Consider the following 23,931-nt stretch of genomic DNA (forward strand, 5'->3'; position numbering starts at 1 on the left):
GAGGATCATTGTAAAGCGAATTAAGTACTTGATATACAAGGCCAACATACTTTGCGGAATTGCTTTCTTTCATCTCCTCCTTCAGTTTCTCAAGCTGCTTTTCCAATAGTCTAATTAAAGGAATGACTTGGCTCAAGATAGCAGAGTCTGCACTCACTTCACACGTCACAACTCCAAATGGTTTCAGCACCTTGCACAGCACTGAAAGGATTCCCCACTGTGCAAGAGTGAAATACATTCCCCCTCCTTTCCCAATGTCATGGCTTGTGCAATACGCTTGGATGGCTTTGCGCTGTTCCCCCATCCTCTGAAGCATGTACAGGGTGGAATTCCACCTAGTTAACACCTCTTGCTAAAGTTGGTGGTAGGGCAAGTTAAACTGTTCTTGGAGCTGCTGCAATCCCCTACATGCTGTGGCAGAATGCCTGAAATGGGCTGAAATTTTACAAGCCACCGAAAGCATCTCCTGCACCTCACGGTTATTTCTTAGGAAGCTCTGCACCACCAAGTTGATGGTGTGAGCAAAACAGGGAATGTGATGGAATTCACCCAGCTGTAATGCTCGCACTATATTGTTGGCGTTATCAGAAATGACATATCCTGGGGAGAGTCCAAGTGGTATAAGCCATGTATCAATCACATCTCTTAGTTTTCGTAACAAATTGTCAGCTGTATGCCTGTTAGTGAAGCCGGTGATACAAAGAGTAGCCTGCCTGTGAGATGTTACTTAGTGGTGTACATGCTGCTGCTGTTCCTGCTGGTGAAGGCGAATGACCAACCTAGTGGGCTGTCGCAGTCATATAGTCTTTGGTTTGTCCACATATCTGTGGTTAAGTGGACAGTGGGCAGCATGGCATTTTTCAGTGTAATCTCTACATTTGTACACACTTTTTGGTGTAGTTGTGGAATAGCTTTATGGGAAAAATGGTGTCGGGATGGAATTCTGTAATGCGGACACAAAACCTCAATGAACTGTGAAAAACCAGCTGCGTTTATTGGGGATATTGGACGCAGATCTAACACCAACATGGTAGCCATGGCGTCTGTGATTCGCTTGGCGACTGGGTGACTGCTGTCATATTTGCTTCCCCTAGCAAATGATTGTTTCACAGTTAATTGTTGTAATGTAGGACTGCTCTTTTTCTTGGCCTTCCTCTGGGCTGACGATTCACCCCCAGCAGCAGCAACAGTGGGACCAATGCTTTCTTCAGAGGAATCAATTAGAGTGCAGGAGTCATGCAGCCTTAATAAGTGGGATGCAGGGCTAACTCTGAGCGCTACTGAGGATATTGATGAGGATAGTGTTGTGGGTGTATTTTGTAGCCGTCGGAATGTCGGTGACCGAAGAGTCCTAGCTGATAATGGAGTGCTTGTAATTTTTTTGGAAGAACTTTCAGCTTTTCCCAACACTTTGCCATGAACTCTCGTCAAATGGCGTAACATAGATTAGGTTCCAAGATGGTTAAGGTCCCTCCCTCGACTGACTGTGGCTTGACATACACTACTAATGGCTATACAACTGTTGTCTGGATTTGGGTAGAAATAATTCCACACATAAGAAGTGGATTTTTTTGTTTTATGCCCAGGCATGACAATGGCCTTTTTCTTGTCACGTGCCAGAACTGCTGCTACTGGTGCAGGACTTAGACAAACAACCTCATCCTCATCAACATCCTCATTAGCGCCCTCGTCGCCTACACAAATCTCCCCCTCATCCTCTTCTAATTCCATAGTGGCATCCTCAATTTGTGTATCACCGGCTACACTTGGGCTGTTCTGGCACACATCAACAGAACTGCTGAAAGGGCCCTTCTTTATGGGTACACAAACAGAATGCTCACGATTAGACATACCACTGGTGGATGTACTCTCCACAGGGATTGGTGTCATTTCTGATTCAGAGCGTACATTATCCTCTAATGCCTTACTGTTTTCTTGCAGCTCTGCTTTCACGCGTAACAGTAGTTGTGCACCACTTTTAGACTCCAAATTACTTGGTCTTGCTCGGTCACGAGTGACTGTGCAAGAAGGCTCAGTAACATTTTTAGATCTGGCAGTAATAGAGAAAGGTGAAGGCCTCATTCTTTCTTTGCCAATGCGTGTGTAGAATGGTATGTTGGCAATTGGTTACACTTTTCCGCTTCAGCACGGTAAAAATTTTTGGGGTGTGTGTTTTTTTCCCTGATTTAAAAATACTATGTACTCTTACATAGGCTTTACCAGATGACGTACTGGGAACACTACCATCAGGAATGGTGCCAGCACCTGCTTGCTGATCCTGCTCATATGTGGACTGCTTTGAATCCATTTTAATGATCCCATTTTGTACTTGTAGTGCAAAATATTCAATAGATACTGCTGACTTTTTACAGCCAGAAAAATTAGTGTTTCACACTGGGGAATATAAGACACCCCAAAGCACTTGTAGTGCAAAATTTTGGGGGAAAAAAAGCCCCCTTTATCCTCTTCTAACAATTGCTGATAGAATTGGTATCAGAATTGCAATAATAATTTAAAGAATAAGATATACAATTAATGCTCTGTCCCTGCTCTAATACAGCCTGTGACCTAACCCTGCTCTCTCCCTCTGTCAAATGGCGATGGATTGCTGTGGAGGCGGGTATTTATGCATTTCAAATATCGCGAGAACCGAGCCCCGAGATCCGACGACATCACAATGACGTTTTGCCTCGATTTCGATTCCGAACGGGCGGGAGAGTACCGAGCCTGCTCGGCTCGATACTCGCATAGGCAAAGTTCGGGCGGGTTCGGATCTCGGGGAGCCAAATTTCCCAGTTAAAGCATATTTCCCAATCTAATAATCAGAATGCAACAGTGGCAATTCCAGTTAAAATCATATTTAAATGTTTTAGCACCTCTAATGATAGATGTGTGGTGGTCGAGTATTGATGGGAAATCCTTCCCTTACCGTGTCTTCCAGATACGAGTCAGGTTCTTTTCAGTTTCGGATATCCGGTGGCCAGGAGATGAAAACTTCAATGAAAGGGACAAGGATTGATCAAACAACTTGGGTTTATTGAGAATGCGGTAAGAATGGATTTAGTAGGCCACCGCACCACTGACCCCCTCAGCCCAATAGTAATGACAAAATAATGCGTCTGGTCAGTATAGAGCACAATAGCATTTAACATATAACATACACCTGATGCGTATAAGGCACAATAGCGATAACATCTACAATGTTCTTTGTCTATTAAGGCACACTGGTAATCACAGGTACTACTTTCAAGTTAACGATATCTGACTGGTGATGATGCAAGTAACCATCAATAATAACCAATCAAGACTCTTACGGTCACTACCGCGCCCACTAGAGGGCTCCTTCCAATTCAGGTGTTTGGGGTACCGTGCTATTCCCTCTGGGTTAACTTGAATCGCAGCGGTACCGCTAACACTGAATGTCACACCTTAACTATCACTAACTCTTAGGTAAATCACATAACATTAACATCCATCTAAAACATTTGGTGCACCAATATTATCCCCGGTAACGTTACCATATTTTCAACTCGGTCCTGGGCCGACCTGTACACAGGAATTTGGTAGTGTTGAAATGTCCTGCAGAGGTTTCCAGAAAGGTTAACAGTCCCGGTTAAGGCTCTGTATTTTCTCTGAAAAAGGGAGCTGTTAAAACTGTAGGCTGGGTTCATTATTATAGTAAAACACAGGGCTGTTGCTCAGTTCAACCACAAGATGGCGCTGTTCTCTCACAAGTCAATGCGTCTCTATTAGCACATGTGCTCTGAAACAGGGGATAGGTCCAGATATCAGCAACACACAGGATATAGCTGAAACGACAGTCTTAATTGTTCCCTGCAGCCTGTGTAAGGTATGATCTGGGGGAAAAGCTCTCACAAAGGGAACAGTGTCCTACCTTGTACAAGAATGCAATGTCAGTTTTGGATAGATTCTCTCAACACTCTTCCCTCTGACACTGGGGTGTGTGCAGTACACTGCAGGCTAGGGTTTTACCTTGAGAGGGTTCTGCAGTTAGTGGAGACTGTCTTTGGCGCCCCACTGCGTGTCCCCAGCCGTTCTCCGTCCGCGTGTGCTGGCAATGTCACCTGTTCCGGCAGCAGCTCAGTCTCCTCTCTGCTCGGCTGCACATCAGCTCCCCTTTCTCCTACCATGACACTCTCTCCTCCTCCTTCCTGCACATCCTCTTCCTGTTACTCCCCCAGCCAATCAGGGTCTTCATCCTCCTCCTGTCAATCACTCCTGGGCACAAGTCTCCAGGAGCACAATTAACCCCTTGTAGCCCTGCATTTTAAAAGCGCTTATGCACTCCTCTGTGCTGTAAAAACAGGGCTTTGGGGCACCACAGATGGATGAGTCAACATTAATTTGCACAATTGTTGGTAATACCCCCTATGATCCTTTTAAACTGACAACTGTATGTAAACATATACTCACAAGTAATGCTTGCAGTTGGAAGCTGTGGGTTGAAAGAGATGGTATTAACAGGTAGCAAATTTAAATTATATCATAAAAGGCTCATTTACATATTGGGGGAATGACATATTGGCACTGAAGTGAACTAATTACGTGTTAAAATGACTGATTCCTATGCCTGTGTACACAGGGCTGCCAAGAGGAATTCAGGGCCCGGGTACAACAAATTCATGGGGCCCCCCTCATAGTCGAGTAAGCCCCCAAAAAAATTTGCGCTGTCAAGGGTGTGGTCATACATTCAGGGGCATGGCAATGCGTCGTTGGGGCGTGGCTAGCCTAACAGCGGTGCAAATTTTTTGGGGTGTGTGGTCATACATTTGGGGCGTGCCAATGCGCCGTTGGGGCGTGGCTAGCACATCAAAATCACTAGGTCCTGAATTCACCAGAGCGTCACATATGTCCCAACACTCTTGACTTTTAAGACATCTACCACCACAGTGTAGTATACAAAGAATGCAGTGTGTACACAAACAGTTCAGTCTTGGCCTGCACCTTACATTGGGCACGACACTCACCAAAAATTCCCATTGTCCCTACTAGAATCACAACATTTCACACACTCTGCTGCTCTCTCTTACCTGTTCTTCTCACTTTCACCACCTGTAGCTGCTGGTTTCTTTAGTTGCGACTTTGTCTGGATCCTGGAATGTTGAAGGACCTATTTGGGGGAAAAAATGGCTACATTTAGAAAATTACAGCCAGACGCAGCGTTAAAAAACAATAGCACCCACGATTAATAATTAGGCCTTCCTCCAGCCCCAACATTAAAATAATAGTATTCACATTTAATAAATAAACCTATTTCCCTTCCTGCAAACAGCCTAGCAATACCTATTTCCCGCAACCATCACTGCCATTAATAAATTCATAGTCACATTTAATAAATAGACCTCATTCTCCCTAAACTCACCCCAATATTCAATAGCCCCCAAACCACCCCATCTTAAATTAATAGTCCCCACTATTAAATGTGCCTCTCCCCTTTTTTTTTTAACTCTGTGCTTCTCTCCCCTTTTTTATTTATTCTGTTTCTCTCCCCTTTTAATTTTAACTCTGTGCTTCTCTCCCTTTTTATTTATTCTGTGTTTCTCCCCCTTTTTAACTATTCTGTTTCTCTCCCCTTTTTTATTTATTGTTTCTCTCCTTTTTTATTTATTGTGTCTCTCCCCTTTTTTATTTATTGTTTCTCTCCCCTTTTTTATTTATTGTTTCTCTCTACTTTTTTATTTATTCTCAGCCTCTCTCCCCCGTTGTTTTACTCCCCCTTCTTTATAGCACTGTCCCTTTACTCCCCTTGCCTCTCCGTTTCTTTACTTACCTCCTGTCAGCTTCTTTCTTCTTCTCTTCTTCTCTGCTGTCTTCTCTTCTTTCTTCTAGCTGTGTCTTGTCCGGCGCTCCTCACTGACTGACGGGCGTGACTTGATGACGTCACGCCCGGCAGTCAGTGTGAAGGGAGAAGAGGAGGGACGCGGCGCCGCGGTCACGTGAGTATTATTTTGTTTTATTGTTCCAGCTTCCCCCATCAATGAACCGACCCGACTCCCCCCCCCCCCCCCCCCCCGCCCGCCGTGGAGAAAAACAAATACATTAAAAAAAAAAGCAAGATAAAAAAAAATAAATTAAAAATTAGAACCGAGGGCCCAGCCCGGGCCCGGGTAAAATGTACCCGCTCCCCCCCCCTCTCGGCGGCCCTGTGTGTACACCCTCCATTCACATATTAATGTGTGTTAAAGTTCATTGCGTGAATTTCTCTAACTCACTAAACATGTCATGGCCATTAGGTCATGCTACTGCAATTACTGATGAGGAAAGACACTGATCATTTAGTACAGTATTGCACACCTGACACTGACTTTAATAGAATTTGATTGCAGCTTGTCTGACCATGTTACTTACTAATTGTTATTAAGCTACATAAAATAGTAAAAGATAATGCTGTACAAAGAACCAATAATGCAATTTTTTTATATTCTCATTTAACCTACAAATCATTTTGTCATTGGGTTAGTTACACTGACATAACTACTGTGGTGGCAGGCTACAGCTGTTTGCAGATGTGGGTAGAAGAAGACAAGGGGGCAGGCAAGGGGGGATGAGATTCCTTCCGAAACTGGGACCATGACCCAAAAGGTAAACTGTTATTCAATAAGTAACTAATCTAACATATTCACTAACAAGCCACTGTGCACTTACCACTCCTAGTCCGTATAAATTCAATCTGTTAAAGTAAAAATTTGGATTAATACAAATAAAATATACATCAAACAGAACTATATAATGTATATCTATCCCTGATTGATAAGAAAAGCTGTTGTGAGAGAAAAAGAATCCAGGGGCACAGCACAAGATTAGGAACATTCCACATTTGCTTTACCTATTTATATATTATGTGTATACATACTCGTTAAGTACTACCTACAGTATATGCAGCTAACATTATATGTATGGAAGCCCTAACAAAGCCTACAAATTACTTACAATTGCATGAAACAGAAGATAATGATGGTCCTTTCAAAATGAGCTTACAACCTCTAGAGGTATGGGGAGCACTTGGTACATAAGGTAGCAGAATAACATTTGTATTTGCAGGTAGGGAAGCTGTGTGTAGCCACAATAATAAAGCAGACATTAGTGACTGGCATTTCTGTGAAGTTACCAGTGGAATGAGGAGAGACAGTGCCAGGTGGAAACATGAGAAATGAACTAGTCATTGTAGAAATCTTAAAACAGCAGCTGGCAACCATAAATGTACTTAATCATTTATCTTAAATGAACCTCCTTCCTATTCTAGAAAAGGCTGTCATGACAATACAAATTGCTGCTAAACAGCATATTTAATAAATAATGACCCTTTAAATAGTGTCTCGATATCTGCTTCAATATCATTATAGAGCTTTATAGACATTAAGAAAATGCTCTGGCATATTGAAGAGCTTTCCTTCTTAGTTATGAAAATATCTTGTGTGATATTACTAAAACAGGGACAAATTATTAGCGCCTAATTATTTATAGCAATACAAAACACAGGTGTAGATCAGCTGTTTCTTTTCATTATGAGGATTGAGAGCCCAGCAGAAGGAGCCGGTAAACAGACGATGATCTGAGATCCCTATGAGCGACCGCCTACCCTGACAAATACAAGTCCTCCTGTCACCTTCTATCACGGGTTCTCTGACCTCCCTGTTACCTATAGGTGCTGCAGGTCCGCTGGCCCCGGCATGTTGTAAGATAGGGCTGGTATACTGGCTGCAAGAAGGTCTCATTGTATATAACTGGGATTTTGTCCACCTGTCTCAAACAGACCCCTGTGAGAGAGCTACAAAAAAAAGGAAAACAAGGCAATAGTTTCTTGTTTGACCAAATATACCATGGCTAAAGTACAGTATACACAGTAATAGGCTATATCCGGGAGATATCTAATTAACTGCTAGTACCAGTTTTTTTTAAAAAAATAATTTAATTTATATCCACTTCTATGTCTATCTATAGACAGCAGGAGAACAGCGCCACCTGGTGGGCAAGTCATGACAAAGAAAAGTTGTAAAATGCACTTTTGACAAGATAAGACAACAACCTTTAAATACAGCATCTCTCCTTATTTTACAGGAGACAAATCCCCATATAAAATATTTTTTGTTACTCTAAATATATACGTTCACTCTGCATTAGTCAGGGCTAATTGCAAGATTTCAGAGATGGCTTCCAGACGCTAAATAGGAATTTAAGGGAAAACACACAGGGGTGGAACGGTGCCAGGACCCATAACAAAATTTGGCTAAGGGCCTGGCAGTGGCCTCTGGGCTTCAGGAGCCTGTGATCTGATTAGTGGTGTGCCTTTTTTTTCCCCCGGAAGGCCTGATTAGTGGTGTGCCTCTGGGGTTTGATCGGGTTTTACCTTTGTGTGAGTAACTTACCCGTCCCCGAATCCGTTTCTCCCCACTTCCCATTTTCTTTATGCAGCTATGCTCCATGCTCGTCTGATGGGCTGCCTATGTCATCCTCTATGTGCACCATGGTGCTGTGTGTAATGGTCATGCAAATGTTGCAGTGCTTAACACTTTATCTCTTCTTGCAGGTGGTGTGGTAGCTGTGAAAAATATTTGGATCATCGGCCACTCATACATATTTTGGGCAGCTAAACAGACAGAGGTTAAGACAAAGTTCAATAGTATGTGGAATAGTCGGATTTATTGGTTAGGTAAACGGGGTTTGGTTTGGGGTAATCTCTTACCCTGGTTAAGACAACTGATAGAGCGGTGGGGAGTCCCCAAAATACTAGGTATCCATTTAGGAGGGAATGATTTGGATAAAGGTAAATCCCTGGACCTGATTATTCAGATGAGAGAGGACTTGCATTATATTAAGGCTACATGGCCAACAACCAAAATCTGTTGGTCCGCTATGATACCAAGGTTGTCTTGGAGATCTCCAATCCCGTTAAAAAAGATCCTTATAATGGCGCGAAAGCTTAATAGTGCAATTTGGAGAGTAACTAGATCCCTCGGGGGATTTGTGGTGGATCACCCAGGTATAATAGCAGACAGGTTGAGTCTCTACAGGAGAGACTGTGTGCACCTCGGGATGAGGGGTTGCAGATGTTTATGGAGAGCATTTGGTTGGAGCTGAGGAAGGTGCTCGGTTTGGTGGCAGGCTGCTTTGCCCATAGGGCAGCAGCGCGGGAGGAAGGCACTGCGATCAGCAGCTAATATATACGGCTTTATCGTGATTGGCCGCAGGTATCTGTCCCCTTTCGATGCAAAGGTAACTCTTGTCCCTTCGGTGGGGAGGGGCCTCGCCCGGCTCAGTGAGTGAGTAGTGAGGTGAGAGCAGTTTACTCTGACACCAGGTTAGGGCCGGCCAAGCAGTTTGGGTCATAAGAGGAATGGGTGGACTACAGGCGGTACACCATGTACACGCTTGGTTACGGGTATCAGCTGGAGCTGATCCGCACTGCTCTTTCTCCGCCACCAAGATAATTAGTTTATAATAAAATACTTTAGTTTGCCACTTTACCTAAGTCTCTGTGTCTTTATTTTATATAAGTTGGTTATTTTATATAAGGTATTGTGAAGGTGATGAAGGGCATACACGGTGAACTATTTATCAGAACCAGAGATATTTCAGATAACGTTCATTGTGATAGTTGTTTGGGGGATATTTTTTTCCTTTGCATACCAGACTTCTTGTCAATAGACTTTCTGAAGGGCACAGGAAATGGACCATATTTTATCCAGTAAGTTACTGACAACAGAGGACACTGAGTTTATATTTACATGTGCAGTGTAAGCTAAACATCTCAAGTTATGGAAATCTTTATACACATATCTGTACACACATACACCATTAGTAGCTCGTTTATACAGGGCATCTCATATTTTAATGGTTATTTCATTGTACTATCATCATGGGCAGTGGTCGGGTTACGTTGGGAGATTACATGCTACATGCAATGTGCATATGGTCACCAGTCAGTAGTATAATATCCATGGAAAGTATTTACAAATATTGACACTTGTTTGTGATATATATTGGTGAGCAGGGTGAGAAGATAAAAAAAAATATCTTTCCCTCTGACTTCCCTGGAATCCTGTTCCTTGACGCCCGCTTATCTCACTCCTGGCACTCAGTCCCCTAATACCTCCTCTCTTATCCCGACACCCTCTACGCTGTACATGACACCCTCTCCTGGTACCATAACACCCTCTATTCTGACACCATCTCTCTGACCCGCTATCCCAGGTCCTCCAACACCCTCTCCTCTGACACCCTCGCTTTGGCCTCCTCTTCCGCTCCCCTGGGGCACCCTGTCTGCTGCCCTGGGATCACATCACTTTGTATCCTATCCCCTGACACTCTCACTCTAGCCCCATCTCCCGCTCCCCTGGAGCACCCTGTCTGCTGCCCTGGGATCACACATGTCTTTGTATCCTCTCCCCTGACACCCTCGCTCTGGCCCCATCTCCCGCTCACCTGGGGCACCCTGTCTGCTGCCCTGAGATCACACCCCTTTGTATCCTCTCCCCTGACACCCTCGCTCTGGCCTCCTCTCCCGCTCCCCTGGGTCACCCTGTCTGCTGCCCTGGGAGCACACCCCTTTGTATCCTCACCCCTGGCACCCTCGCTCTGGCCTGATCTCCTGGGGCACCCTGACTGCTGCCCTGGGATCACACCCCTTTGTATCCTCTCCCCTGACACCCTCGCTCTGGCCTCCTCTCCCGCTCCCCTGGGGCACCCTGTCTGCTGCCCTGGGATCACACCCCTTTACATCCTCTTCCCTGACACCCTCGCGCTGGCCCCATCTCCCGCTCCCCTGGGGCACCCTCTCTGTTCCCCTGGGATCACACCCCTTTGTATCCTCTTCCCTGACACCCTCGCTCTGGCCTGCTCTCCTGGGGCACCCTGTCTGCTGCCCTGGGTTCACACCCCTTTTGTATCCTCTCCCCTGACACCCTCGTTCTGGCCTCCTCTCCCAATCTCCCGCTCCCCTGGGGCACCCTGTCTGCTGCCCTGGGATCACACCCCTTTGTATCCTCTCCCCTGACACCCTCGTTCTTGCCTCCTCTCCCATGACACCTTCGCTCTGGCCAAATCTCCCGCTCCCCTGGGGCACGCTCTCTGCTACCCAGGGATCACACCCCTTTGTATCCTCTTCCCTGACACCCTCGCTCTGGCCTCCTCTCCTGCTCTCCTGGAGCACCCTGTCTGCTGCCCTGGGATCACACCCCTTTGTATCCTCTTCCCTGACACCCTCGCTCTGGCCTCCTCTCCCGCTCCCCTGGGGCACCCTGTCTGCTGCCCTGGGATCACACCCCTTTGTATCCTCTTCCCTGACACCCTCGTTCTGGCCTCCTCTCCCAATCTCCCGCTCCCCTGGGGCACGCTCTCTGCTCCCCTGGGATAACACCCCTTTGTATCCTCTTCCCTGACACCCTCGCTCTGGCCTGCTCTCCTGGGGCACCCTGTCTGCTGCCCTGGGATCACACCCCTTTGTATCCTCTCCCCTGACACCCTCGTTCTTGCCTCCTCTCCCATGACACCTTCGCTCTGGCCAAATCTCCCGCTCCCCTGGGGCACGCTCTCTGCTACCCAGGGATCACACCCCTTTGTATCCTCTTCCCTGACACCCTCGCTCTGGCCTCCTCTCCTGCTCTCCTGGGGCACCCTGTCTGCTGCCCTGGGATCACACCCCTTTGTATCCTCTTCCCTGACACCCTCGCTCTGGCCTCCTCTCCCGCTCCCCTGGGGCACCCTGTCTGCTGCCCTGGGATCACACCCCTTTGTATCCTCTTCCCTGACACCCTCGTTCTGGCCTCCTCTCCCAATCTCCCGCTCCCCTGGGGCACGCTCTCTGCTCCCCTGGGATCACACCCCTTTGTATCCTCTTCCCTGACACCCTCGCTCTGGCCTGCTCTCCTGGGGCACCCTGTCTGCTGCCCTGGGATCACACCCCTTTGTATCCTCTTCCCTGACACCCTCGCTCTGGCCTCCTCTCCCGCTCCCCTGGGGCACCCTGTCTGCTGCCCTGGGAACACACCCCTTTGTATCCTCTTCCCTGACACCCTGGTTCTGGCCTCCTCTCCCATGACACCCTCACTCTGGCCAAATCTCCCGCTCCCCTGGGGCACCCTGTCTGCTGCCCTGGGATCACACTAAACCAAACAGAGTGTAGCACCTTACTGTCAATAAAGTCCTCACCAGAAATCATCTCAGAGTTTCTTCACCTGGCTAAATACCACATAACGCTGCTCGTTGGTTTCTAATATCCTTATATTTTATAGTAAAGGGTACATTATTCACATTATATTTTATTGGGTAATGTCATAAATGCACCATGTGGTCTAACAAGTCTTTATTGCTGTAACGAAGGTTTCACTTTCATGGAGGAGCCATTTTCTATGTAAATAACCTCAGTATACATGGATGTTAACCTTTGATACTCACAATGCAAATTACAAAGTTAAACAATACTGTAAAACTTATTTTGAATTACCCCGAATTAAAGCAGCGTATCCTGCTACAATGTTTCTAGGTCTGCATGGCTGCAATCTTGTTTTACACACAAGAGTCCAGAAACTAAGGATCGCTCCCCCCTATTGTGGCATCCATGAATAAAAACTAAACTCAGCATACTGAATAAGAGAAGTGGCACTGAGCACTGCGTGCAGTTGCCAATACAGAGTAAGGACACACATTGACGGCAGAAGTGGTACTGTGCAATTATCCAAAAATACTCTGGTTGTAGAGCCTTCGCATTTGGGTTCTTGCTATAGTTGCCACCTGCCCCTATTTTCCAGGGACTGTACCAATATTAATCAGTGGCACGATAATGTGCATGTTGAAGCGTTTCTTACCAGCTTATTCCAGGTGATTTCAAAATAAGTATTTATTAACAAGTAGTATTTAAAAGGAAAAAATGCATGTTATAATCCAATTTAGTAAAGTGGGAGTGTAGTGGAATAAGTTCGACCTCGATGCACCAAGTTGTTTTAAAATGTTTGCACAGTTTAGTAGTCCTGCTTGTATCCGTGCTGTACCGTACATTGTTGGGGCCCCGGGGCAGATGATAGGCACTACCCTTGGAGCCCCAGCATAGATACGCCCCTGGCTTGCAACATATTTTATAAACAGGTACCGTACTGGCTTACTCTCCTGGAACGTCCGGGAAACTCCCAGATTTCGAGGAGTTCATCCAGGCTCCCTGATCCAAACCAATCTTCTTCTAAAGAGGGAGGGGTGGGACCTAGTTGACTCGGCTTACACTATGAGACCCCGCTGGGCAGGTCACGATAGGGCAATTTGCACCATCATAGCCTGTTCCAACACTGTACAGCGGGTAGGTCCTGAAAGTAGGCAAACGTGAGGAACACTTTGCATGTAACCAGTTGATTTGACTAAGATTTCTGCTGGGACAAATGGCTGCACCTACAGTATGTTCAGTTTACATTGCTAATAATGATCAGAAAGTAAAACTGGTGGCAACGGCTACAAAAATTACACCCTGACTGACTTTTCCTTTTTCAGTATGTGTAATTCAAGCTTTATAGGGTTTAAGATATACTTCTAAAACACGTCTTTGTTCTCTTATACTGGATATCTACGATAAAAGTCATAAACACCTAAGGGCCTTTTTCTTAAGAACACAGAGGTCAGGTGTGGAAAATGACGTCTGTCTCCTGGGTGTGGCAACAGAAAGATAAACGATAATTGCATATTCCATACCCCCCAAAGGTCCCAATGTTGGATGGACATCTTTATTCGCTGACCGCAAAAGGGGTGGGGCTTAACAGAAAAGCGGGTGGAGTTTCACCCAAAGGCACCCATTTGTGAGCGGAGTTTTATCAGAACTGAGTGGGCTTGTTTTGTCCAGCTTTCGGGATTCTAAATGTTGGGAGGTATGATACTCATCCTTGTCTGCACCCAACAGGGAATACCCCTAGTCAGGACAGCTAAACGGTACAACATATTAACCCTCCCCCTCTCACACTCTTTTTTGCAGTTACGTAAATAAGCATTTGAGTGATACAACATATGACAAAGGAGGAGAGATTGGGAAATGAACTATATGTGAAGCAGGTAGATTGAATAAAGAAAAATATACATGGGAATGGGACAAATGTATGGAGGTAAAATAACTACATGAAAGTAAAGATCTAACGGATAACATTTCATTACATAAGTTATAGTTCTGTGTTTATTTAAACCATACACAGGATCTTTGAGCATATCTGTTACTGCAAAGCCTACACGTCTACTGTCTTTCACAGAAACAAGACTCTAGAAGCGGAGACTTCAACTCTTGGTCTAAAACCCCCGAAGGCACGCAAGACAGGGACCACCATAGCCGGGATTATATACAAGGTATGACAAAGGAATGGAGCAGGGGCTGGTCCTTACTTTGCTTCACTGATTAATCTGTGGTTGAATATACAGGACGGAGTCATCCTTGGAGTGGACCGGAGAGCTACTAATGACATGGTCAGTGACATCACTGAAGTTCCTCAGTGACATCACTGGTTCCTAGTGTACTGATTGGCTTATGAATCTTGGCTCAACACCTAAAATGGCTGCCTCCACACTATGCATTTCCACATTACTCTTAACGTTGAATTTATTTTATTTTTCATGCCCGGTTTTATTTTTCTATTGGCGTTTAGGTAGTAACGAGAAAATATTATCATTATTTATACAATTTTTTTTGTTTTTCAGATTTTCTGACCATAATTCACAATCTCCACTTATGAGAATATAACAGTTGGTGTACACCAGTGCTGTCCTAGTCTATACATGAAGAGGGCTGTATATACGTTTATGTTAGAATCATGAGCTTGTGGCACAAATTATATAAAACTGAATAAGTAAATGTCACAAAGTGGAGCCTATGGAGATTGTCACTGATAGTGATGGCCCCTAAAACTCCTCAAATTGCCCTGGGCTGCCGATTGGACAGCCTTGGTGTACACTGTACAGATTTTTTAAAATAGCAAGGGAAGTACCTTTTAAGCATTTGATAGTCATTTTTCTTAGCTGCCCTCCTCCAAATCAATCTCCTTTTCAAAATATCTTTGGAGGGGGGGCGGGGCCAGGTAGCCATCTAAGACGGTCGCATTTGCCTGGAGCTCCGTGCCAAAAGCATAAAAATACCAATTACTGGCGACCCACACCCAAATAAAATTATCCTGAAGCGCTCTACTTTCCCCCTGAGAGTTACTGCTGGCATATCCAACGGCCTGGAGCCCTCCCCACAGCCCTGGCAGTTTGAGAAGCGCTGCTATTTTAAAAATCTGACAGCTCCAATCGGACGACCGTGAGGCGGGTGTCTCGCTACTTACTTACATTGCCCAGACGATTGGGACCTTTTTCCTGGGTGTTCTTGTTGTCCCTGAGGATTGGGGAAACTTGGTGCTGCGGGACCGGAAGTCCTTGGACGCCATCGCGCCCTTCTCTTCCGGCGAGTGGACTCTCGTGGTGCCTGCTGGAACATGTTGTGAAGTGGAGAGGGGTGGAGTCACACTTCACTACACAGCGGAGGTAGGAGAAAACATCCCTCCGATAATAACAAGCTCCCCGGCAGCAATCTCTATTGCTCAGAGAGGCAGTTAGTTTATTCATTCAACCATACTGCCGCTGAAGACATTCCTGAAGGCTAGTGAAGCACATAGTATATAGTGGCTGTTAAAGCCTCGTTGAGACTGCTTCCATTCACATTCAGATGCAGAACGGGGGAGTGACTTAGGTCACAGAATGAAAGACAATCTGACTGCAGAGCACCACAACAGATATCAGCACATTAAAAGTTTCCAATAGGGCAGAGAGAAGTGTCAGTCATTACAGCGATGCCTGCATGTTTGAGGCTGCGATGAGAGATTCTAACTCACACTAACAAGTAACTAATGGAAGTTAGTTTATCTTAAAAAAGTCTGCTGTTTCTGTCTCTACGTTACCTTGGCAGCACGCCAACAGCACCTAAATAATCATTGCTGCCATCTAGTGTGCAATACACCACAATACAATTTGTGCCTATTGAATCTATGCACAATCCCAAAGGAAAAAAAAACAAAAAAAAACACAGCTGCTGGAACTACATGTGTTTAAAAAATTAAAGGGGGTGTGAGAGATATCCATTTAATCAGTTTCTGAAAAATGATACATTTTGTATAATTAATGTCTGAGCAACAATCTGCAGGGCTCTGCAGATTGTTACCACGTAACCGATACCTAAACCTTTTTGTTCTTCTGCTTTGTTTCACATGTTCTTAAGAAGTCTGCACATCTAGCAGTTTCCTGTGAAAACCCCACACCATTGAAACCGCAGCCATTTCCGCCTCAGGTCTGCGCGACTGAAACAAGAACATCTGCTGATCCTAAATGTCAAACTGCTGTTTTGTTGTGTAACCATATATTTTTTTATGTCATCTTCTGTGTATAAATAAAACTACTCTGACTGGGGGCTGGTCAGAACCAGATGGAGTTTCAGCCTTACAACTGAACTTTGTCTGTCTCTCTATCGATCGATACCCACTTAAGACAGGTGCCAGGGCTCGAGAGAAAGGACCCAATAGAGGCTATCTCTGACAGTTTCAGTGGGGGCTCGTTTGCCGGGATCCCCAATACATCAGACCTTTCGACGCCTTTGGGACCTCTTCTTTGTACACAGACAGACATCAACAAAATCCAGCTGGTGAGTAAAAAGCTTTATTTTTACTCTTTTACAGTGCTGTCTCTGTATAAGGAGGTAGTGTCTTAGTTCGAGGGTACCTCAGTCTGATTGACGGGGATCTCTGAGCTCTGGCAACAGATACTATTAAGGGTATCAAGGTAGATTAAAAGGTTGAATTTTTTGTTTAACAAAATTACTGTATTACATCTATATGATAAATGTCTAATGTGACCACATCTGAAATAGGAGAAGTGAGTGAAATCACTTTAGAAATTGTTACAGTATAGTTTATAATTGTCTTTTTCTGTTGGATTTTATTGAAAGTTATGAGAAATATTAAAAAAAGGCAGAAGTCCTGCAAATTTGTTATAAAAATCCTCATTCAAATAAAGGGTCCATAAAGGGACCATAAGGTAATTCCTAATGGGAAATAAAGGGTCCATAAAGGGACAACAAAGACCCGAAATATATGACGGTCTGAGTCCAATACAGTACGTGTCTAAACGTGGAGGTAAAGACCTCACTAAGGGAATGAGGAAATTATTTAAAGTAGTAGGACTGTCTGAAGAGGGCACATTAAAAGTTGCATTCTGGAAACAGTTTGTGAAAGACAATGAGAAAGTTTTAAAGGAAAAAGGATATTTTAAAAGGTGTCAGATGTGGTGCAAATTGGCAGAACAGTTAGAAGATGATGATATCCCCAGTAATATGTTACAACTGACAAATTTAAGTGATACAGAAGAAGAAACACCAGTGGTGGGGGTCCCTGGTGTTCCAAATAATAATAATAATCCATTTCTACCCCCATATCCACCCTCCCCATCAGGACCCATCATGTACCCTGATTTAAGACCCCTCTCTAATAACCAATCAGACTTGAATTTAAGACAAAGACCCACGAAACAGCCCGATTTCTATGGACAATGGGCGTTTCCTCTGGTCACCGGACCACCGCCATATAATCCTAATACTAAACCTTTCAACAATAAAGTCAAAAGTGATCTCCCTTACGGAACCACTTGTAAAAAATGTTTTAGATGTGTCCCCCCATATTCAGAAGTCTGTCCATTCTGTGGCCGTCCCCAGGAATCCACTGATGAGAAGTGTGATCCCCCACAGTTAACCACGGATATGTTCCCCTTGGGAACTTCCACCACATTAGATAATACAGACCCCCCTGCAGTAATATGCAGAACTGTCCAACATAGACCATGGACCCCGAGTGAGTCAAGGGATATCTGTGATAAGAGTCCCGATCCCAGAAAACATCCCACCCAGTGTCTTGCCTACTTTAGAAGAATGAATAGAATTTACACTTGTACATGGTCAGACTTGGAAGAATTAGCCAATATTATAATCGGCCCGAGTGGAACTGCAGTCCTTAAAAACTCAGATAATGTAGAATGTCCCGTAGATAATATCTGAATCTGCAACTACCTTTTTAGCCAAAATGAATGTATGGGCAGCTGCAGAACAACGTAAAGTCCCGGTAGGCACTCCCTTAAAGCAAGATAACGGGAAAGACTGCCGTAAGTGGTATGATCGGTGCTTAATCAATCACACGGACGGAGGATTCGGCACTGCTGAACTCCGTGAAGTACAATTACTAAAAAATACCTTTCTCATGGGTCTTAAACAAGAAATGAGAGAATCTCTATTCAGAAACAGACCAGAGGCAGGTAGTATGGACATGGAAGTCCTACTTGATATATTACGGGTAATGGAAGATAGGGAAGAGCAGAAAAAGAAAAAAAACCCTATTTATATTATCCAAACTACCAGTGATAAAAGAGGGGCAAGAGACCCTAGTGGCACAACCCTCGGAGCATGTTTCTTTTGCAAACAGACAGGACACATGAAAAGAGATTGTCCCAAATCCCCATGAATTACTCAATGACATTCCAGCATCATTTACCAGGTTTTCTGTAATTGATTTAGCAAATGCATTTTTCTCTGTACCACTACACCCAGATAGTCAGAAATGCACTGCGTTTACAGTAGATGATGCACAATATTGTTGGACTAGATTGCCCCAGGGAGCGGCCATTTCCCCATCGGCCTTCTCTGAAGCCCTGCATACAGTCCTAACTGCATGGGCACCAGAACATGAAAATACACGTTTAATACAGTATGTAGATGATTTGCTGCTCTGTGCAGACACTGAAACAATTTGCTTAAAGGAAACAAAAAGTTTGCTAAAATTTCTAGCACAAGAGAAATGTAAAGTCTCAAAAGAAAAATTACAGTGTGCTTTACCTCAAGTACAATTTTTGGGTCACTGCATATCAGCAGGCGCTAAACACCTGTTGAGTTCTAGAGTAACTGCCATACAAAAGTTCCCGCCTCCCACCACAGTGAGACAGTTACGTGCCTTTTTAGGACTTGCTGGCTACTGCCGGGAGTGGTTAATGAATGCTTCAGAACTCCTAGACCCTCTTTACACTGTAACTAAGGGAAACGCCACAGGCCCAATCACTCTAACAAGTGAACAACTAATAGCCTTTGAAATAATAAAGGAATTGATTGCAAGTGCCCCGGCTCTTGGCCTCTCTAACTATGAACTACCGTTCAATATGTTTTGCCACGAACAAAATGGTCATGCACACGGGGTACTGACACAAGAACATGGGGGTAAACAGAGACCACTAGCATACTACTCTCAAAAGCTAGACCCTGTTATAACAGCAGCTCCCACGTGTATAAAAGCAGTAGCTGCGGCTGCGTTACTGCTACAAAAAGTTGCAGACATAGTGTTGGACCACCCACTCACCATTCAGGTTCCACACTCAGTAATGGAAATACTTAATCAAGCCAGAACAAAACACATTTCTGCAGCCAGACTAACCAAATATGAAGTGGCACTTCTCACACCCTCGAATGTCACACTAAAAAGATGTACAGTTTTAAATCCAGCAACATTGCTCCCAAGTTGCATGGATATAAAAGAGGGGAGTAGCAGTAAGAAAGACGGTGACATCCGCCCGGGCACTAATGACAGTGGCATCTGCCTAAGCACTGATGTAAGCGCAAACAGCACACACAGTGACAGCGCAGAGAGTGCACAATCTGTGACAGGGCAGGAAATGCAACTCAAAAATTTTCACAGTTTTAATGATCATGACTGCTTAGCCCTAATGGACTTGGAAACCACACCTCCAGGCAATGTAAAAGAAACACCACTAGCAAATCCTGACCTACTACTATTCGTAGACGGGTCCAGGTACTACGAGGAGGGTTCCCCTAAAACGGGGTATGCAGTCACAACTGAAACTGAAATATTGATTCAGCAACCCCTTCCACCCAGCTTTTTAGCACAGCAGGCTGAACTAGAAGCACTAATCAGTGCATGCCAATATGCAGAAGGGAAAACAGCTAATGATTACACAGATTCCAGGTATGCTTTTGGGGTAGCACATGATTATCAAAGCATCTGGAAAAACAGACATTTTATGGCCTCCAATGGGAAACCAATAAAAAATGCAGACATCATTTTGAGATTGTTCACAGCTTTAGAACTGCCTGAAGAAGTGGCAGTCATAAAAATAAAAGCGCACACAAGGGAACAAACCTTAGAGGTAAAAGGAAACAGACTGACAGACCAAGCTGCTAAGGCAGCAGCAGATTTACCATTGGTCAAACATTATCTACTGACCACTGCCACTCCCACATTCCCTGTAGACCTAGAGATGCTTAAAATTTTACAAAAACAGGCTACAGAGTCAGAAAAAGAGGAGTGGAAAAAGAGAGGAGCAGAACCTGAAAAGGGATTATGGGGATCAGCAGACAAACACTGTCTTCCCAGAGCCCTTTTCCCCACACTGGCCACACTAGAACATGGTCCCACACATGTCTCAAAAGATGGGATAATTAACTCTGTGTTTAAACACTGGATTGCACCAGGCTTCAGCACTGCTGCCAGTAATCTGGTAAAGGCCTGTGCCATCTGTAACACAAACAATCCTGGTCACACAGTGACCGTACCCCTCAGAGTAACCCCAAAACCTCTCTACCCATTCCAACGTATACAAAGAAACTACTGTCAGAAGTAGTATGCAGATATGGTGTCCCAGAAGTGATAGAATCAGACAGGGGCACCACCTTTACGGGTGAAGTAATGACAACTATCATGTCAGATTTGGGGATCAGTCAGGCATTCCATACCCCCTACCATCCACAGAGTAGTGGCAAGGTGGAAAGGTTAAATGGCACTCTGAAACTTAAGATACAAAAAGCCATGAAAAGCACAGGAATGCCCTGGTTACAGTGCCTCCCCCTTGCCCTATACTCAGTCAGGACGACACCAAACAAAAAACACAGGCTAAGCCCCTATGAGATATTATTTGGGGGGCCGCCAAAAACAGGGTGTTATTTTCCTCAATCTATGGTAAAACACCAAGGTGAACTGACTAATTATGTGAAAGAATTGCAGAAGTCCCTCACTAATACACATTCTCGAGTTTTCTCTTCTATCCCAGATCCAGAGGATTGTGTTGGAACACATGTCTTAGTACCGGGAGACTACGTTGTTGTGAAGAGACACGTCAGGAGGGCTCTGGAACCACGATTTGAAGGACCATACCAAGTCCTGCTGACCACACCCACTTCAGTGAAACTAGAGGGGAAAGATCCTTGGATCCACGCCAGCCACTGTAAAAAGGCCACGGTGGCTCAGGATCAATCATGAAGGGTGTGTTCATTCTGTGTTTTGCAATAACTATAAATGTATGTTTCAATATGGATAGCCAAGATATGCATTTCAATATTGATACTATATGTTGCTTTTAAACTAAGCTTATGTTTTTTCCAATGCTGTTTGAAAAGATGCAAAAAAGACATCAAGATAAAAAGGTCACTTAAGAAACATCTAAAGTCCGATCCAGAAACCCAGGTCCAACTCGCTCTCACTAGACTCTGAATAAGTTACATACTTAAAAAGGTTCTCCCTTATGTCTTATTATTTTCAAGAACCCAGGTGTACATAAACTATAGACCTGGCTGAATGTACATTTACCATCCTCTAAGGGCCTGCTAGGGGTTCCATTGAATTGAATGAAGTAGGTCAGGTGCAGGAATACTTTGTGCACACCAAAAGGATAGGCAGGATAATTATAAAAATGATAAAAAGAGGGGTTTATGTGAGAGATATCCATTTAATCAGTTTCTGAAAAATGATACATTTTGTATAATTAATGTCTGAGCAACAATCTGCAGGGCTCTGCAGATTGTTACCACGTAACCGATACCTAAACCTTTTTGTTCTTCTGCTTTGTTTCACATGTTCTTAAGAAGTCTGCACATCTAGCAGTTTCCTGTGAAAACCCCACACCATTGAAACCGCAGCCATTTCCGCCTCAGGTCTGCGCGACTGAAACAAGAACATCTGCTGATCCTAAATGTCAAACTGCTGTTTTGTTGTGTAACCATATATTTTTTTATGTCATCTTCTGTGTATAAATAAAACTACTCTGACTGGGGGCTGGTCAGAACCAGATGGAGTTTCAGCCTTACAACTGAACTTTGTCTGTCTCTCTATCGATCGATACCCACTTAAGACAGGTGCCAGGGCTCGAGAGAAAGGACCCAATAGAGGCTATCTCTGACAGGGGTAACCTGGATATCGCTTTGGGCAAACAAGATACTATAAAATACTGTATTAAAACTGGGATAAAGTTAACCCATTGCATCCCAACGTCAGGAGCCCTTATTAAGATCTGAGCCTGTCTGACATCTACATAGACCCTTGAAACCTATCTCGCCTATCTATTCTGACTCGCGACCTAATTGAACGGCTGATATCTGGTGCTGCCTGTGGACTCATTGCATTTGGATTCTCTAGGTTCCTTCCTTGCTCCAGACCCTCCAGCGGTGCTACTGGGACTTGTGATTCGCAATTGGCTGTATGGTCGCGCCACAGCTTAAAAATTCTACTCCATTGCATCGGACCTTATTCACACTATTGCCTCTTGCTATCTTGAGTAGTGGACTGTCGCTATCTTAGATCCTTGGACACTCATCCTGCTCAGATGACTGACTGAAAACCAAATATAAGGACCTCCGGAGGGTGGTACACCTGGATGACCGCGTTTTAACAAATCTCTTCAAGCAACTCATTTCCATCGACGGCTTCAATCTTGAAAGAAACGGAATACACTCCATTTGAGAGTTGGAGTGGACACACGATTCGTTTTAACTGAAAAGCTGAGTGCAGAAGAATTCCTCCTATCCTTTTCTCCCCGGAGTCCGGCCACACAAGTGGGCCTACAAAGCAGAGACAAACACTGAAGCGTTCCTGCAGTTGGATACGTATAACCATATATGTTATGTTGTTCAATACCTTATATTCCTTAGTAGTTTTGAATTCGTAATATAAGTGTTCAAATTGATAATTCGAAATAGATACTTTTAAACTTTGATATCATTTTGACGCTGTTGGGATAGATAATTAAGATTAGAAAATAACTTTGGTATCTCTATTTTCTAACATTTTTTCTCTTTAGTATGTGATCAATTCAATGTAAGAGAAGAGAGTTCACAATATAACTACAGTCACGTGTTGTTGAAATCCTTATATATTAATTCTTAACAGACCTTTGGATTGGTGTCTTGCATTAATACCTGGTTGGCTAGGATATGGAGAAGTATTGTAGTAAAAATACATCCAAACGTGCAAATAGTAAGCCAGACCAGGTTAAGGCGGGCAGAAACAAACCTGGAGTGGGTAGGGGTGCTTCCTCTCCTTCCTCGCCCCTCTCTGCGGGGGAGATGGAGGAGGGGGACCAAACTCCTCTTACTAGACCTGCAACTACTACAAGTTCAGATACGGCCCAAACCATTCTAGATATCCTCCTTCCCATCATAGACAAAAAGTTTGGAGCTATTCAGGACACTTTTGATGCAGCTGTCGCTAAAATAGCAGAAAATACAACCAGAATAAATACGCTGGAACAACGTACCAGCGACGTGGAGGATAACGTTCTATCCTTACAAAATGGGGCTGAACAAGATTTGCGTAAATGGTCACAAATGCAGGAAAAAATGGATGACCTGGAAAACCGTAGCCGAAGGAATAATCTCAGGTTTATTGGTATCCCAGAGTCGGTAAAAGGACGTGATTTATTCTCATATCTTAGACAGGACCTAATAGTTGCCCTAAATTTGCACGATGAAATAGACAACTTACATATAGAAAGAGCTCACCGTCTAGGCCCAATCAAAGAGAGAAACTCTGCTAGACCACGACCTGTCTTGGCTAGATTCTTAGACTTTACTGACAAGGAAAAAAATTTGATAGCATTTAGGCG

The 23,931-nt window shown here is 44.3% G+C and overlaps 2 protein-coding genes across 4 annotated transcripts in view; both read left to right on the forward strand.

The window, feature by feature from the left end:
* The first annotated feature begins 13,261 nt into the window (after window positions 1-13,261).
* Window positions 13,262-23,931, forward strand: part of LOC142144539 (histone H3-like centromeric protein A) — a 69,537-nt gene continuing 58,867 nt past the window's right edge. The window contains exon 1 of one of the 3 annotated variants that reach the window (XM_075203540.1): window positions 13,262-13,306. The gene's annotated coding sequence lies outside the window, so the exon portion shown is untranslated. Of the gene's footprint in view, window positions 13,307-13,785; window positions 13,927-23,931 lie in introns of those variants that run through there. The other 2 variants (XM_075203539.1, XM_075203538.1) reach the window with 2 other exon arrangements.
* Window positions 19,039-22,140, forward strand: LOC142144538 (uncharacterized). The gene is made up of 2 exons (XM_075203536.1): window positions 19,039-21,518; window positions 21,603-22,140. The coding sequence occupies exon 1, from the start codon at window positions 19,039-19,041 to the stop codon at window positions 20,677-20,679; it is 1,641 nt and encodes a 546-aa protein (XP_075059637.1). The 3' UTR covers window positions 20,680-21,518; window positions 21,603-22,140.

Source organism: Mixophyes fleayi, chromosome 3 (genome assembly GCF_038048845.1).
Source record: "Mixophyes fleayi isolate aMixFle1 chromosome 3, aMixFle1.hap1, whole genome shotgun sequence".
In the NCBI taxonomy this organism is placed as follows: Eukaryota; Metazoa; Chordata; class Amphibia; order Anura; family Limnodynastidae; genus Mixophyes; species Mixophyes fleayi.